The following is a 17553-nucleotide window of genomic DNA, read 5'->3' as shown; positions in this document are numbered from 1 at the left end:
ACGGGCGGTACCTCGTCACCGGGCACTACGTTGTTATTTTCACCATGATGACCAGACTCATTGTCAACATGTAGGGGTGCTGATTGAGAGTTCGACATTTTGAGTTTTAACCTGCAATTAGAGACACTTCAAAGAACAAGTGAAAAATAGTGTGTGTTATGGAGATTTGTATCAAATAACCACTATTATCCTTAGCCCCATGGTGGGCGCCAAACTGTTTACCCTGAAAATCAGATAACAATTGAATTTATAAGTGGTTTTAAGGATACGTGGAATAACTTGACACAAAACGAAAAATTAGGTTGCAATTAAAATAAATAATGGTAAAATAAATACAAACCACACGAATGGAACAGTCTTAGCCTTGAAAGGTTAATCACCCTCGAGCCAGGTACACTTTGAACGGTGTTAGGACATGGAAGAACAAAAGCTTAAAGAGAAAATATAATAATGTATTGCTTTGGAATGCGTGTTACAATGTCCTTAATGAATTATCAGACCCCCCTTTATATAGTAGAGGAGTCCTACTTTAGTACAATTCTATAAAAGGTAAAATCCCTTGATTTGTTGATTGCGGGTTCCTTACTGATATGCGCCGAGATTTTCACCGCAACATATACCCGGTTACGAATATTTCGGTCTTCCGTTGGTTATGCTAACAATGTTTCTCCGAGCTAGTTCGGGGCTAGGGTCGACTCCGGGGTCTCGGACTCAATGTTCTCGAAGGCAGGTGTTCTGACCCCGGGTTCTAGCCCGGTGTGACTTGGAGCCGATCTTCAATCTTGCATCATCATGTTCCGAACTTATCCTTTCATGTCGTAGGCAAAATCGATCTCGACCGTATACAATATGTCAATCTATTTTGGACAATTTACGTAAATTTGAAACTCCGTAGAGCAGTTATAAGTAAAGTGAAAAACATCATAGCAAGAGACATAAAGGCTTTTATCCAACTTGGATCTTTCAGTGGTGGATGTAGCATGCAAGTTATATGTTTAGTCTTAATAATAATGTAAGAGTTATAACCTATCAAATTTAAATTCGACAGTGTCTTTTTAAAATTTGATTCTTTATTATTTTTTAAATAATTAACAATATCACATAAAGTAAAATATAGAAAGTTTACATCGTGGAACCAGTGTAGTATTAATATGATGTTTCCATATTCTCAAAAAAAAAAAAAAAAAAAACTTTCATCTACACACAGTAAAAAGGTTGGCGAGTGACTAGATTACCAAAAAGATAGCCCATTATGTAAAAAACGAAAAAGGGCCTAAAGTACCCCTCAAGTATAAAATTTGGTATAATAAAGTCCTCCTTCCACCTTTTTGAATAAAAAAGCACTTACCGTTTATTTTCTGGATCAACTATGCCCTTATTTCTAACAACCTTCTATTAAATAAATATATAAAAAAAATAATCCACGTGTTATATTTCCATTTGCCCAACTTAAAATCCAGCCCTAATCTCCCGCCCCACCCGTAACCCGCCCCAATATTGACCCACCCGTCCCCACAAATTCATTAAACCCAAACTAAACAAATCTTTGAAGACTCAGCAGCGTCTTCTTCTTCCTCTTTTCATTAGGGTTCTTCAAATTCTCCATCTCTCATCTCCTACCTCCCAAGTTTGTTTCTTCTTTTTGAATTTACATTCATAACTATTCTTCCTGTTGGTTAAAATGTCTGAATCTTCTTCTGCTTCTTCTCTTGACCAAGGTGATTCCCGTATATGTTATTGCGGATTAATTGCCAACCATTTTACTGCTATGACACCTATGAATGGTGGTCATACATTCTACAAAATGTTGTCGTTCTTAGAAGAACGGTTGTTGTTATTGGGAATGGCGCGATGAATAATTTTCACCTCATGTGTCAATGTTTATCCATAATCAAAAAAATTTATTAGATGCCCTTTGTCAAGAAAGGAATAAGTTAAAGCAGACTGTGGCTGATATGGTTCATAGCAAAGCTGCAAATTTGAACAAAGTATCTGCCTTGGATGAGAAAGGTTCCAATTTAGAATTAAAAGTTAATCAATTGAGAAGAGTACTGCTATGGTCATGGGTTGCTTTTGTGTTTTTTGTCGCGGTGAAGATGATGGATTGAGAAGTATTTGAAGATTCTGTGTCTTTCTACTTTACTTTATGTCAAGTAGCTGTTGTTGCGTTGGTTATTAACGCTGGTTAATAGGTAATTTGCAGATTAGTGTTTCTAAGTAGTTTGCAGATTAGTGCTAACATTGTTTAATGTAATATGCAATTTTTATGTAATGTACTCCATAATAGTTGGAGTTTTAACTGTTAGTGTTGAAGTGGTTAATGTAATATGTAGTTTTAATGTAACATGTAGTGTTGGTTAATTGTTTGTTAATTTATGGTCCTGTAGTTTTTATGTAACATGAAGTGGTTTGTTAACTGTTAGTGTTGAAGGTAACACAATAATCCCTCTATCATAAAACTGTTTGGACTAACGAGTCGTTTTATTGCTCAAAATGAGAGACGACAAAGATATGAATAGCACTGTGATTGTTCACCACTTCATCCAAACAAATCTGTTCATACTCTTGAATACCAAACCATAAACACCAAACCATAAATGAATGCCTGCACTACTTCTTGAATCATAAACATAACTAAAACTGCTCTGTCATAAATACCACCAAAAGATAACTAAATATCAAACCATAAATATAACTAAACTGTCAACATAGTGTTTCGCCCTACATTAAGCATAACAAAAGATTTTTTCGGGTGAATCAATACAGCAATTTTCCCAACTGATTCACCAAAAAAAAAAAGTAAAATACTAGTACTTGAATCAGTCATTACAAAAAAAAACAGTCAGTCATTGTAATTTTCCCTAACACTTGGCCTTCTTAGCCTTCAGTTTACCAACTCTGTTTTCATTTTTTTCCACCAACTGGTTAGAGGTCATTGCTGCATTTCCTTTCCAAGTAACTTTCTTTGGAGAATATGGCAAGTTAGTAGGTATATTCACACCAGTCTCATCTCCTTTGAAGTTGATCTTTCTAATTCCAGTTGGTTTTTGCAACAACTTCTTTTGTTGAAGCCTAGTCTTAGCTTCAGATATCACTTTAGGCCTCAGAATTGGCTCTTCATTGTCTTCATCTCCATTTTCATATTCACTTTCATCATCAACAATATCTGAACATGGAGCAAACTGTTGAAGTATGCCTTGCGATGTAACAGACTGTTGAAGTATTCCTTGGGATACATCAAACTGTTGATAGCAGATTTTAGGTGCAACAGATTTTTTTGTCTGCTTGTTTTCTGGTAAAACAGAGGATGATGCTTGAGTTACTTCATGGACTGGACTAGTAAACACCCTCAGTCCAGGAGTAGGCATAAATGCATACTATGAATTTTGACTGTCCTGAGGTGCTGTCTGAGGCACATCTTGAGAACATTCCCCAACCTACAATAGCAGTAAGAAGACTGTTAGGACAGGGAGAGTATAGCAATAAAAAGATTGTTAAGACATTTAAGAAGAATATTGTACTTACCAAAGGACATTTTCTGATGTTGTGACCTCTATTGCCACAGTGCCCACATGTCATCACAAGCCCCTTTTTTGAAGCTGACCAAACTCCTTCTCTCTTTCTTGCCTAATCTTTTTCTCTCTTTCTCTTTACTTTTGGCCTACCAACCATTCTATGTACTTCTGGTGGATCCATTGCATGTGTTGGCTCAAATTTTCAGAATTTATCACCTCTTACTGGTTGTAGTTTATGCATGTACACCAACATGTAGGCTTTCTTTGAATACCACTAATGCACTTCACTCAATGGATCTTCTTTGTTATTATCTAAAGCTTTGATGGCATGAGAACATGGTATTCCTGACAAGTCCCATGTCCTACATGTACACTTCTTAAGTAGAAGATTGATTGTATGCCTGTCTTTACCTTCAACAACTTCATATATATATTGTCTCCATTAAAAATAACTTCACACCCTTGTACATTCTGTGTGAAATCATTCAGCAACTCCATGGCATAAAGACTAAATTCTCCTCTTCAAGTTCTACATTCCTCTTCACGATCTTTCAACATAGTCATGACCTTTCAAACAAGAAAAAATCATTGTCAAACAGTGGTACCACATTAGGAAAAAAAGGAAATGATTCTGCTTTAGAAACAATGAAGTAAAAGGCTCTCAGAAATTTACCTTCACTCTAATATCTTCCAACATCTTGATAATAGGCTTTTGTCTAGCCTCAAGAATCTATTTGTTGAATGATTCTATAAAGTTGTTATCAACCATGTAGTTCTTGCATGTGGTATCAAAGTAAGCCCTACACCAGTTTTGGGGTGGGTACCATATGAGATCTTTAGCAGCATTTTTATTAATATCACCCATTGTCTTCAAATGATCTTTGAATTCTTCTTCATAAGTGCTCCAAGCATACCACCATAGCAATTTTTTATCTCTACACCCCTCCAATTCTTGCTCCAATTAGCTTAAAGATGCCTAACACACTATCTATGATGTGATTTAGGTACCACAATAGACACAACATCCAGCAAACCCTGCAATATTAAAGAAAATTTATTAATACATAATGTAAACCTAACATTGGAAATGAATAATAAAAATTAGAAGTACCTTCTGCATATCTGACATAAATGTCACTCCTTCACCATCTCCCAGCTCTAATGAAGATCTCAATAGCTCCATAAACCACTTCCATGTTCTAGATGTTTCTCTATCCACCACTGCCCAAGCAAGTGGGTAAAAATATTTCACTGAATCTTGGGTCATAGCAACCATTAGAATTCCCCTGCACTTCCCTTTCAAAAATGTGCGTCCAGATCTATTATCCCTTGATATCAAGCACACAAAAGGACATCCAACATCACAACTATATCTAATTCTACCAGTGTCACTCTTCTCAACTCTAAGTCCCTTATTATTAACAATAGCATAGTAGCCAACCACTCTTTTAGCTTCAGCTAAATCTTTAAAGCTCATACCCATCTCCAACTCCTTATACTTGTCCAATTTGTCTTTGACTTCCCTAGTCCTTTCCTTTCTAAATAGATCTAACTCATCAGTATCATAATCACTAGAGTTAATCATATACGCATAAGGTTCATCATCTTCAGAAGGCTCACAATTAGTACCAATATCTACAGAGACATTATAGGGTTCATTATAGTGAATGATGCTAGGAACTGTGACATGTATCTCACCCTCATTAATAGCAAATAGTTGAAGCACACAAAAGTTATTTGATAGTAAAGACTGTATTGTCCTAATTCCTGAGTCACCTTCAACTATGAAGTACCTATCAGAAGGTCCAATGACTATCAGTTGTTCCACCTTACTAAACCCACAATTTTTAATGTATTCTGAACATATGTCTATATAAGACAGTAAATCCATAGCATAGGCTTGCAGTACATGACTCAGTTTTTTAATATATAAAATTTGAGGTTTCAAAATCCACTTGCCCCCATAGTTAAATACCAAGTCCACTTGTGATTCATTCTTCAAAAAAATAAATGCAAGCCTTAAAAGAAAGGGAAAAGGGATCCATTAGACATATTAAAATAAAAAATTAAAGTTTCAATAAGAATAAAGGAACCCCATACCAATAAAGTACAGATAAAAACAAAAGCATACATAATTAAATAACTGAAATGGACAAAAAATAGGACCCACATCCCAATAATTAAACTAGCCACCAACCACAATGTATACCATAACTTCTGCATAGGACAAACGAATATGGACCACATGCAACCAAAATTTAACTATAAAAATGACATTAGATGCATGGAAGAAAACAAAGAAGCTAAAAAACACATGAAAACTCATAAAAAGCAACGCAACAATGACACGTTCCACAGACCGTATAAAGTATAGTCTGGAATCGACAAACTAAAATTAAATAAATGGAATCGACAAAAAGTAGGACCACATACCAATAATTTAACCAGCCACAACCAACAATAAAACCCTAACTTCGTACAAGAAAAAACGAAAAGGGACCACATGCAACCCAAAATTGACTACAAAAAAGACATCAAAAGCATGGAAGAAATATGAAAATACATGAGAAGCAACACAAAATGCAAATTTCAAAAAAACCCTAAACTCTAAATTATTCACCAAAATAATAGTTTAAACTTACTTGAAAGAGTAGAAGAGTAAAAATCTTCAAGTGTAAAGTATTTTCTTGTAGAGAATCCCAAAACTTGAATCAGATTTCACCCTCTTTAATCGCCAACCATTTTCGCTCTTAGACAATAGGGTTAAATATTTTTTGTCTGAATGTGGTCGGGTGTTATTTAGTTTGGGTTTAATGAATTCGTGGGGCGAGCGGGTCAGTAATGGGGCAGGTTACGGGTATGGCGGGAGATTAGGGCTGGATTTTAAGTTGGGCCAATGGAAATATAACACATGGATTAAAATTATTTTTTTTATTATTTAATAGAAGGCCATTAGAAATAAGGGCATAGTTGATCTAAAAAATAAATAGTAAGTGCTTTTTTATTCAAAAAGGTGTAAGGAGGGCTTTATTGTACCAAATTCAATAATACTTCAGCGTACTTTAGGCACTTTTCCGTTTAAAAAATGAAAAGAAAGAAAAAAGAAGAAAATGTCTGAGTACCTAATTTAATGCAGAAAGTTCTAGGTTGAACCGATGTCGTAGTGAAGCCAGAGACTTTAAAGTTTAAATCCTCGATAAACTTCTCCAACTCAATTTGAGAGTTTCTACTCATTTTAAGAGACCCCCAAATCCAATGGCGCTGTTAGCCACCAGGCGCATATTAGCTTCCAGCATTTACCGTGCACTCTCTTCACCCCCTTCATCATCATTATCTCGATTTCGTTTTACTCTTCCCCTTTTCTTCAATCCCCAGTACTTCCCATCATCAGAGCAATTCGTTCCCACTCGTCCCAAGTCATCCGGGTCGGGTTACTCGCCCCTCAATGATCCTTCACCGAACTGGAGCAACCGGCCGCCGAAGGAGACGATACTTTTGGATGGATGTGACTATGAGCATTGGCTGATTGTGTTAGAGTTTCCTGACCCTAAACCCTCGGAGGAAGAAATGATTAATGCATATGTCAAGACCCTTGCTGCCGTTGTCGGAAGGTACGTTGGTAAACACCCCTTTTTTTGTTCCTTGTTGCCATATTATACCTAGGTCATTTGTGTTGTTACGAATACATAGGAAGTTACTTTGGAAAAACTTGTTTTTCTAGTTCCTCATAGACATACTATACCTGAATCATGGATTATGAGTTCATTGGAAGTTTCCGAATAATAACCAGTTCTTTCTGGTTCCTTGTTGACATACAATTCCTGGGTCATGGGTGTTTAACCAATGTATTAGTCACCTAATAGTTAGGATGATAAATTATGCAAATATTGAATTCCTCATGACGTGTTGTGACGTTAGAGAGGGAGCTGATGAGGATGGGTAAAGATAGGCTTTTAGGTTGGTAGATTTTTGAACAATGGGTGCACACAATACTTAAGGTGAATCTCATATCGGAACTGGTGGGGAGGGTGGGGGGGCCCTAGGATCTATATGACAAAGAACAACTTAGTACTCATGCTTTTGGGTTCGATTTGACATAGCCTAAGGATAAAGCTATGAAGTGTGTTGGGCCAAAGCGGACATTATGTGCCGTGGACCTTGCACTTTGACTAATATGGTATCAAAGTATGATTCCCTTAGTACGATGGGAGAGTGGAACAATCCTCAGTTAGGATGCTAATAAGTTCCTAAGAAGGGGGGTGTATATGATGTCTATGAAGACAAGTGAGAGACTGTCAGGCTTCTAGGCTTCCGGAGAAAGAGTTCATGTGACACAGGAGAAAAAATCCTAGACTTTATATGACATAGAACAAGTTCACTTAGTAGGATCACTTTTGGGCTCGAAGTAGCTTAGCCCAAGAGACAAATTCTTAAAGTCTGTTGGGACCAAGCGAACAATATGTCCCCGTAAAATCTGGAATGTAACACGTGTCCGCCTAGACAGGCCATACAACTTAATGGAGTGGAGTGGACAATGACGATTCATACATTTTATCGGGATTAAGCTATAGTTGATTGATTAGGCACCTAATACATGTACTTGAGTTTGTGATGCGGGAAAAAGTTTACACTAAGTTATTACTATTAAACTTAATTCTTGTAAAAGTAGGTAGGTCAAGAAACCTTGATTGTCAAAATATTATTGGCTAAGTTAAAAGGGAACTAGAAGAGATTCATTCAACATTTTTCCTCACACTATCTTTATGGAATATTCAAAACGTTCGATCTACTACAAGATCAAAATAAACAAAGATGAGAGAATTCAGAAGACTTGCTTCGATTGAGATGCTTAGAATAAGCAAAATGATTTTCTATTTATAGGTAAAGGATTTGCCTTTTATGAAGAACGACAAGCCAATTTGGCTCTTTATTTCAAAAAGGTCACGACCTTCAATAATGTCAATGATCATGACCTTTTTATAATGTCAATGGCCATGGCCTTTCAATAATGTCAAATGTCAAGGTATTTCAATAATTGAATGGCCATTTAGGCCACCTCTATCTAACAAATAGCTCAAAAAATTTGTTCCTGAACCCGAAGAATCAGAGAAAGTCTTGGAGAAGTTTGGCACGGATGCTGCTAAACTAATAAATACTTCGATTCCTGCACATTTTAAGTTAACACTTGCTCAGGCATTGCAGTTGGAGGAAGAAAAGAGGATGGGACAGGTTCCAAGGCATTGCAGTTGGAGGAAGAAAAGAGGATGGGACAGGTTCCTTATTTTAGTGAGTCAATAATATAGTGTCTGCAATGGTATGTACACATCGAGTCATTTCTCAAGTAGTAAGTGTAGTAAGCAGTGTATAACTTTCTTGATGAGGCATATTGACAAGTTGCGAAATAGATTTTCAAATACTTGCAAGGTACTACACGTACAACAACAACAACAACAACAACAACCCAGTGTAATCCCACTAGTGGGGTCTGAGGAGGGTAATTAGTACGCAAACCTTATCTCTACCCTAGGGTAGAGAGGCTGTTTCCGATAGACCCTTGACTCCCTCCTTCCAAGAACTCCCCACCTTGCTATTGGGGTGACTCGAACTCACAACCTCTTGGTTGGAAGTGGAGGGTGCTCACCACTAGAGCAACCCACTCATGTTTGGATTTTGGAAAGAGTATGACACTTTGGTTGCTTTTATAGACTTAGATTATGCAAGTGATCTTGACAGAAGAGCGCTTACAGGCTACATTGGAAAGTTGTGCTGTTATTTGGAAAGTTAGGTCATAATATTGTAGCTTTGTCCCGAAGCAAAACACATGTTGGTGACCAAAGGCAATCAAAGAAACCTTATGGTTGATGGTTTTGTTTATTGAATGTAGTCTACTTCAAGCTACTTCAAGGCAGTGTTTTGGGGAGCGAGAAGCGGAAAAAAGCGAGGAGGCCTCACTTCGGTGAAGCGCGTGAAGCGAAGCGCGCACTTTTTTCATGTGAAGCGCAATATAACACATAAATAAAAAAAAATTAAATAGGCATAGATAAATGACCAAGAACTCAATAAAAATAACATATTAAGCAAATGTTTCAATTCTTTAATTAAGAAGTAAATAACAGATACTAAAACTAGATAGTCAATAATCCTCAAAAGTCATAACATATTAAGCAAATGCAAAACCAAATCACAAAAGGAATTGTTAAAACATGGCATAACAGTGAACAACAGAACACATAGCAGTGAACAGTGAACAACAGAAATTAAAAAAAAAACAGAGCACAAGCATAAATTAGAAAACAAGGGTGAATAGAGAAATAAGAACTGAAAAAAATAGAAAAGAAGAAAAGAACAGAGGAGAGAAGTCGAACAATGAAGTGAGTGAACAACAAAAATTAAAAAGAAAAACAGAGCACAAGCATAAAACAGTGCAGAACAGATAAATAAGAACTGAAAAAAATAGAAAAGAAGAAGAGAAAGAGAAGAAGAGAAAAGAGGAGAGGAGTCGAACAATGAAGCAGAGAAAATCAGAAGAGGAAGAGAAGAGAAGAAAGAACTGAAGGAGAAGAAGAGCAGAAGAGATGAAGAGAAACTTACCAGAAGAGCAGAAGAGAAAAAGTCGAAGTTTGCAATCGTCGCTTGCAGCAGAGAAGCAGATGTTTGGAAGAAGTGTGCGCAAGTGTATTTGCAATTTATTTTTAAGAAAACTCTAGGCAGCCGCTGGACCTCGCTTAAGCGAGATTTTATGCGCTTTTTTCATCACCTCGCTTCTCGCTTTTTAGGGTGAAGCGTGCGCTTATTTACCAATGTCGCGCTATAGGGCAGAAAGGCGCAGATCCCTCGCCTCGCTTCTGCGCTTTAAGTGAGAAGCGTGCGCTTTTAATAACACTGCTTCAAGGTGGTATTATCATTTGCTGTGATAATCAAAGTGTTATTCACTTGACTACTGATCAGATGTATTATGAGGGGGCAAAGTATATTTATATGAAGTATCATTTCATTCGGGAAATCATTCTTGAGGGGTAGGTCTAAGTTCGGAATGTCAATACTAGAGACCAATGTTACCATTATAAAAAAATGTGAATACTGGAGACAATCCTACTGAAATGCTTATAGAGCTCCGACCAATTGTCTCGTTCAAGCGCTCTTCGGACTTGATTGGTATTGGTGATTGCTAAATCATTTTCTGCAGATACACTATATCAGCCAAATCTAGGCTGATGTGGAGATTTGTCAGACAGAACTGGTCGATATTGGCCATTCAATTTCCGAAAGATCGCTGCGCTTGACATTATTTTCTGACCCTTGTCACCAACTCATTACTAAAGTCACATCCATTGACATTATTGAAAGGTCATAATCATATGACCCTTAGCGTTATTCTGCTAAGTTGCTCCGACACGAGTGCAGGTGTCCAACATGGGTGCCGATCTAGAGATCGAATGCTTCGAAACATAAATTCTGAGATTCGGGGATATAGATACGGGTGGATCCGGCTAAAAATAATTCAAAAAAATAAAAAAAATTCTAAATTATGAGAAATTTTGTGGAATACTTACGTATTGCTTGTAAAGTGTGGATTTCTTTTTTATTCTCAAATTGTAGATAAGTAAAAGATTGATTTCCTATATAAGACCCTAGTTTGGTTGTGATTTCGGGAATCAAATTGTATCCCAAAATTGTTTGACCAGATCCGGTACGGATCCCATAACCACACCCATACTAGTGTCGTATCGACACGGGTGTGGCACCTAAACTGCCATGTCGGAGCACTTCTAGTGAATCTCTTTTATAGCCTGTTTGGCCAAGGTGGAGAAATCAGTTTATTTTGAGAAGTGTTTTTTTCAAAAGTGCTTTGAAAAAAGTACTTTTGGAGAGAAGCAGTTTGTGTTTGGCTAATCACTCTGAAAAGCACTTTTGAGCAATAATTTGTGTTTGGCCAAGCTTTTCAGAAAGTGCTTTTAAGTATCAAATTACGAATAAGGACATGAATAGATTTACTTAATAGTTAATATTATAAGTAAATAAATAATCTTAAAAAATTATTATTACAGGCAATAATAAAAATTCTAAATTATGAGAAATTTTGTGGAATACTTACGTATTGCTTGTAAAGTGTGGATTTCTTTTTTATTCTCAAATTGTAGATAAGTAAAAGATTGATTTCCTATATAAGACCCTAGTTTGGTTGTGATTTCGGGAATCAAATTGTATCCCAAAATTGTTTGACCAGATCCGGTACGGATCCCATAACCACACCCATACTAGTGTCGTATCGACACGGGTGTGGCACCTAAACTGCCATGTCGGAGCACTTCTAGTGAATCTCTTTTATAGCCTGTTTGGCCAAGGTGGAGAAATCAGTTTATTTTGAGAAGTGTTTTTTTCAAAAGTGCTTTGAAAAAAGTACTTTTGGAGAGAAGCAGTTTGTGTTTGGCTAATCACTCTGAAAAACACTTTTGAGCAATAATTTGTGTTTGGCCAAGCTTTTCAGAAAGTGCTTTTAAGTATCAAATTACGAATAAGGACATGAATAGATTTACTTAATAGTTAATATTATAAGTAAATAAATAATCTTAAAAAATTATTATTACAGGCAATAATAAAAATTCTAAATTATGAGAAATTTTGTGGAATACTTACGTATTGCTTGTAAAGTGTGGATTTCTTTTTTATTCTCAAATTGTAGATAAGTAAAAGATTGATTTCCTATATAAGACCCTAGTTTGGTTGTGATTTCCGGGAATCAAATTGTATCCCAAAATTGTTTGACCAGATCCGGTACGGATCCCATAACCACACCCATACTAGTGTCGTATCGACACGGGTGTGGCACCTAAACTGCCATGTCGGAGCACTTCTAGTGAATCTCTTTTATAGCCTGTTTGGCCAAGGTGGAGAAATCAGTTTATTTTGAGAAGTGTTTTTTTCAAAAGTGCTTTGAAAAAAGTACTTTTGGAGAGAAGCAGTTTGTGTTTGGCTAATCACTCTGAAAAGCACTTTTGAGCAATAATTTGTGTTTGGCCAAGCTTTTCAGAAAGTGCTTTTAAGTATCAAATTACGAATAAGGACATGAATAGATTTACTTAATAGTTAATATTATAAGTAAATAAATAATCTTAAAAAATTATTATTACAGGCAATAATAAAAATTATTTAACTAAAATATGAAAATAAAATTTAAAAATACTTAATTCTTTTAATATAAGTTAAATATATTAAAAATCATTCAACAAATATAAAAGCATTCACCCCTAAAGTCACTATATATTAGAAAGCTATCCTAAAAATAATAAGAAATATTTATACATTAATATCCTAAGTATTAGGTTTAACGGTTATTTTGGTATATACTATATTTTGTTAAGGGTATTTTTGGTAAAAAGAAAAGTCAAAACTGTTTCTGCTTCTGCTTTTGGGAGGAAGCTACTTTTTTCTGCTTCTCAGAAATTGCTTCTGCTTCTTCCCAAAAGCACTTTTTTCCCAAAAAAAAAGCTTGGCCAAACACCTCAAGTTAGGGAAAAAAGTGCTTTTGAGAAAAAAAGCACTTTTGGCCTCTTGAGAAGCTTGGCTAAAGAGGCTATTAGAGTGATCATTGTTGGGGTTTTCTCTATTTCTCTTGGATAGTCTGGGATAATTAAAGTTTTTACTCTATTTTACACACATTTGATATAGTGAATTTGCTCCGTTGTTCATGAACGTAGGTCAAATTGACTGAACCATGTGACTTCGTTGTCTCCTTATTGTCCTTGTTATCATTATTAAATGATTATTTTGGTAAATTCCGCAATATCCTGGCTATTGATCCTTACAGGAATCACATCTTTTTAACCTTCAATTGTATTTAGAGATAAAAGTAGTTAAAATGTGATACAAGTGAAGAATAACTATTTGCTTTGCAAATTTGAAGTTTCCAGTATGCTACTGTGTTGTTTCTGGAATGACATGATGCAGTTCATTAAGGGATTGGAAAATCGAAATACCGTTGTATTAAGACTTACATGTAGTTAGTTTCTCTTCGAAGAAAAAGTTATCCGAATCACATTTTATTCAAGTTTAATTTGATTTAGAGACAAAATTGGCAATAAATTGTAAAGAGAAGGATAACAATTTGTTTTGCAGAAGTTAAGATTCCAAATTGGTCTAGAACGACATGATGCAGTTCACTGGGGATTGGAGAATCGGGGAAACATTATGTTGTATTTATGTATGTCTGTGGCTTGCTCTTCGTATCTGTCAATATATTTGCTTTTTTCGTTGATTTGTTCTGTTCTAGTCTTTTTTGAAGAATTCTTTACAGTTCATAGCTTTGTTTATTTATTCTTTCAACAAATATTTTATAACTTTGTTAATACATTGGTTCTATTATAAGGGCAACCCGGTGCACAAAGCATCCCGCATTCGTGCAGGGTCCGGGGTAGGGCTGCTTATCGGGCGGATTGGGCGGTTAATTACTCTTAACGGTTATTGGCTTTGAAATGTATTAATACGCTAGCCACCCGATAAGATATCGGGCGGATTGGTATCGGTTTAGCTCTTATCGGGCGGTTTATCGGCCTAATTCAATCTATATTGCGTGCATTAATTATTTGATGACCGCCTAGCATACAAATTCAGAATAAGAAATTACACATTGAGTCCAGACATACATGTTTGTTAACGCCTACATAAGAATGATGTAGTGTGTCATGTGTTGTAGAGTGAAAAAAGTTGTGGCACAGCACTGTTGTTCTTCTATTAAACATAGACATCAGGCATTAGTTTAAAAAAACAAAAGCAGAGGTGAACCATAGACAGCAGCTTAAACAATCTTGTTGTAGGGTGGGAGAATAAGCTAAGCTAAGCCAAGCCTGGGATCTTTTGATGCGTAGTACGTAAGGGTTCTGATTATTTAGGAATTAAGCGTTAGAACTTAGAGATAGAGTACTGGAAGAAGTGGAAGGATTTTTTATATTTAATATATATATGGATAAAAATTTAATATATATATATATATATATATATATATATTCTTAACGGGTTAACGGATTATCCGTTAAGAAAATTGAATAATCCTCCCCCAAACCGATAAGCCGTTAATAAAAAAAATTCAATCCGTTCCCCGTCCGTTAACCCGATACCAATAAGCCATTAAGCTTCGGTTTCGGTTCGGTTTTTGGTTTCGGTTCAGTTTTGAACACCCCTAGTCCGGGGAAGGGCCGCACCCCTAGGGGTGTATAATGTAGACAGCCTACCCTATATTGGTTCTATTATCTTCTGCAAAATGTTTACCCAGTTATGAAGTGTGCCTATGTTGCAGAGTAACTATATCAATGCATATATGACCCGTTATGTGCTTGAATACACATATATGTTTAATTTTGTTGGTTTGACTTTTCTACATCAAAAACTTTATTTTTTGTAGTAGAACATACTGTATTAGAATTTTAAAATGAACAGTGTTATCTCACTTCCTTGGCTGGTAAACTTTTTTGTGTATTGTTAGGCCTAGGTTCTTTGGTCTATGTAGTGGTATTTCATAGCTGCTTGTTTGGTATGCAGTGAGGAAGAAGCAAAAAAGAAGATTTACTCTGTTTGTACAACCACATACACAGGGTTTGGTGCTTTGATTTCTGAAGAGCTTTCCTACAAAGTTAAAGGTATATGGTTTTCTTTGCTTGTCATTTAAAGTGTCTTGCTCTTTCATATGCTTTCCTTGAGTTACTTGCTATCTGAAATTTTATGCTCTCCATCCTAAAAGCCTTGTCATTATAGAAGGTTGAGAAGTGGTACTTTTCTATTATCAGGTTAAGTAGGGACAGATACTTCTGAGTTTATTTCAGGATACAAACTTAATGGGGATAATCTTGAAGTGCTAAAGTAACCTTGCAAATTTTGTGCTATGATTACCGAAGAAGGAAAGATGAGCATTCACATTTCTCTCCCTTCCACACTAATCTTAGAGTAGGAAAAAACATGCCTTTGGTGTAGTCGTCTAGAGTCACATCACAAGTGCTTATTGGTGCCTTCTTTCTTAAAAAAAAAAAAAAAGAAATATCAAATTTAAGATTGGCTTTGGACTAGAATGAGGCGGAATGGAAAAAGAGGATTCTTATGGTCAACTGAAACTATTTTGGGGTCGACCTAAGTCCTTCACATTGTTGTTAAAGGCTCGCCTAGTAGGCGCTTAAGCCTAAATTAGGTATAACACAGGATGAACCCTTTGTCTCATATAGGCAGTGTTTCAGTGCATGGGCCACTGATATATGTCATGCACCTCATTGCACATGAGCTCTTAGATGTATTTTTTCAATTTTGTCCATAAAATTGTTGTTTGTGTTTGTAATTATTCTTCTAGTATTACATGTATATTTTACTATTCTCTTTTGTGCTTCACTTCATTAAAACCACTGCACTTTTTACGCTTTGCTTGAAGCTCCATTATACCTTTATGTTCTTCCTTTCATTTATCACGTTGATAACACTGCTAGTTTATTGATTAAACTGTAGGATTGGCTTAAACCTTTTGTATGAAAGCATTTACTGAGAGAGGAAACCCTTGTTTCATGTAGCTATTAGCCTTTCCTAATGTTGGCATGTACGCACTTAAGTTTGGTCTCCCTGTTAGTAAGCGGATTTATGGTTATTCTCAGAATTGTGTTACTCCATTTGATTTCAGCCTGATTGGTTTCTTATTATATTATGTAGGTCTACCTGGTGTTTTGTGGGTCTTGCCAGATTCATATCTGGATGTCCCCAACAAGGATTATGGAGGTTTGTTTGCTGGAAACCTGGGTTTTTGTGCCATTCTGATTCTTCTGTCACTTGTAGCATGCTTGTTAACTCATCACTTGTTTACTGTTTCCACTCATTGATGTTTAGGGGATCTGTTCGTAGACGGAAAAGTCATCCATAGGCCACAATATAGATTTAATCAAAATCAAGGTTCTAGACCCAGGCCTCGACCTCGTTATGACAGGCGCCGGGAGACGATGCAAGTAGAAAGAAGAGAACCGATACAAAGAGGAGCCTGGACACCCAATCAGCAACCTCCTGCACAACCAGTGTCAATCGAAGGCCAGAATTTCTCTCATGGAACTGGAGGAGGTCCAGCAGGATCTCAGGGAAACAGTGGTTGAAGCTTCTATGCCAATTGTTAAACGCTAAAATCTGTAGTAATGGGACTAGGCCTCATAAATTGTTCGTTTCATGAGTTCTGCACTGTGTTGTTCTGAACTTAGCGTAAGGGCAAATTTTCCAAATGATTGTAATGTGAATATTTTCCCTGTTCACATGAAGAGCATTAATATAGTAGGAGATGAATCTTCTTCTCTAATTTGGCTTTGGACAAGTGTTTGCAGATTTTAGTGTTGTAAAGTAGTAATTCAAAACGTTATCAATCCGGAAATCCCTTACTTCTGTGCAGTGGTAATTTGGGTTTTAAGATGTAGCCTAGTGGTGATTGAAGTAGGAGAACTATCAAGTTTAATTCCAGCGGAGGTAAATAGGTGAGGTGATTATTTCTCATCTGCACAAGTGGTTCAACAAAATTAGTGTTTTAAAGCCAAGCCTTGATTATAGGCCTTAAATTGTTTTTGAACAAAAACTTCGTATATTTTTTTATTTGAAGTTTATTTATCTAGCTTTTTGAAATGTAAAGTTAAGTAATAATTTTGTATATAATCATTTTCTTCTAATAAAATTTTTCAATTAATAATATGTATAGATAATTTATCTTGAGACATTGTTGATCTTAAGTAAGATTTTATCAATTCTAATTTTTTTTAAAATTCTTTTCGTATATGCAACTAGTATAAAAACTGTTAATATTATTCTATAAGCAATATATGTATTTGAAAAGGAATCAAGTCCTCTTATATGATTAAGTATCGAATTATCATTTAGAGTATTATCTTCTAACTATACTATTTTTCTTAACAGTTTTAATTTGAAAAATAAGTCTAAATCGTCAATATCAATTGACTATTATGTTTTAAGGAACTCACGAGGTTCTCGCAATATTTTGACCCCTAAATAGAAAATCAAAATTATTTTCATATGCTTC

The 17553-nt window shown here is 35.8% G+C and overlaps 1 protein-coding gene across 1 annotated transcript; it reads left to right on the top strand.

Annotated features, from left to right (window-relative positions):
* The first annotated feature begins 6607 nt into the window (after positions 1 to 6607).
* Positions 6608 to 16824, top strand: LOC107789781 (multiple organellar RNA editing factor 3, mitochondrial-like). The gene is made up of 4 exons (XM_075229446.1): positions 6608 to 7126; positions 15051 to 15148; positions 16197 to 16262; positions 16371 to 16824. The coding sequence occupies exons 1-4, from the start codon at positions 6771 to 6773 to the stop codon at positions 16625 to 16627; spliced, it is 777 nt and encodes a 258-aa protein (XP_075085547.1). The 5' UTR covers positions 6608 to 6770; the 3' UTR covers positions 16628 to 16824.
* The last annotated feature ends 729 nt before the right edge of the window (positions 16825 to 17553 follow it).

This window comes from Nicotiana tabacum, chromosome 14 (assembly GCF_000715075.1).
Source record: "Nicotiana tabacum cultivar K326 chromosome 14, ASM71507v2, whole genome shotgun sequence".
In the NCBI taxonomy this organism is placed as follows: Eukaryota; Viridiplantae; Streptophyta; class Magnoliopsida; order Solanales; family Solanaceae; genus Nicotiana; species Nicotiana tabacum.
The sequence above is the reverse complement of the archived record's forward strand: the minus strand, read 5'-3'. Positions and strand labels throughout refer to the sequence as shown.

What these genes read in the sequence shown, in the direction of transcription:
- LOC107789781 (XM_075229446.1), top strand. Translation starts at nt 6,771, where the DNA reads ATGGCGCTGTTAGCCACCAGGCGCATATTAGCTTCCAGCATTTACCGT. An exon ending in GCTTTCCTACAAAGTTAAAG is followed by an intron (nt 15,149 to 16,196) that starts GTATATGGTTTT and finishes TATATTATGTAG; the next exon opens with GTCTACCTGGTGTTTTGTGG. An exon ending in CCCCAACAAGGATTATGGAG is followed by an intron (nt 16,263 to 16,370) that starts GTTTGTTTGCTG and finishes ATTGATGTTTAG; the next exon opens with GGGATCTGTTCGTAGACGGA.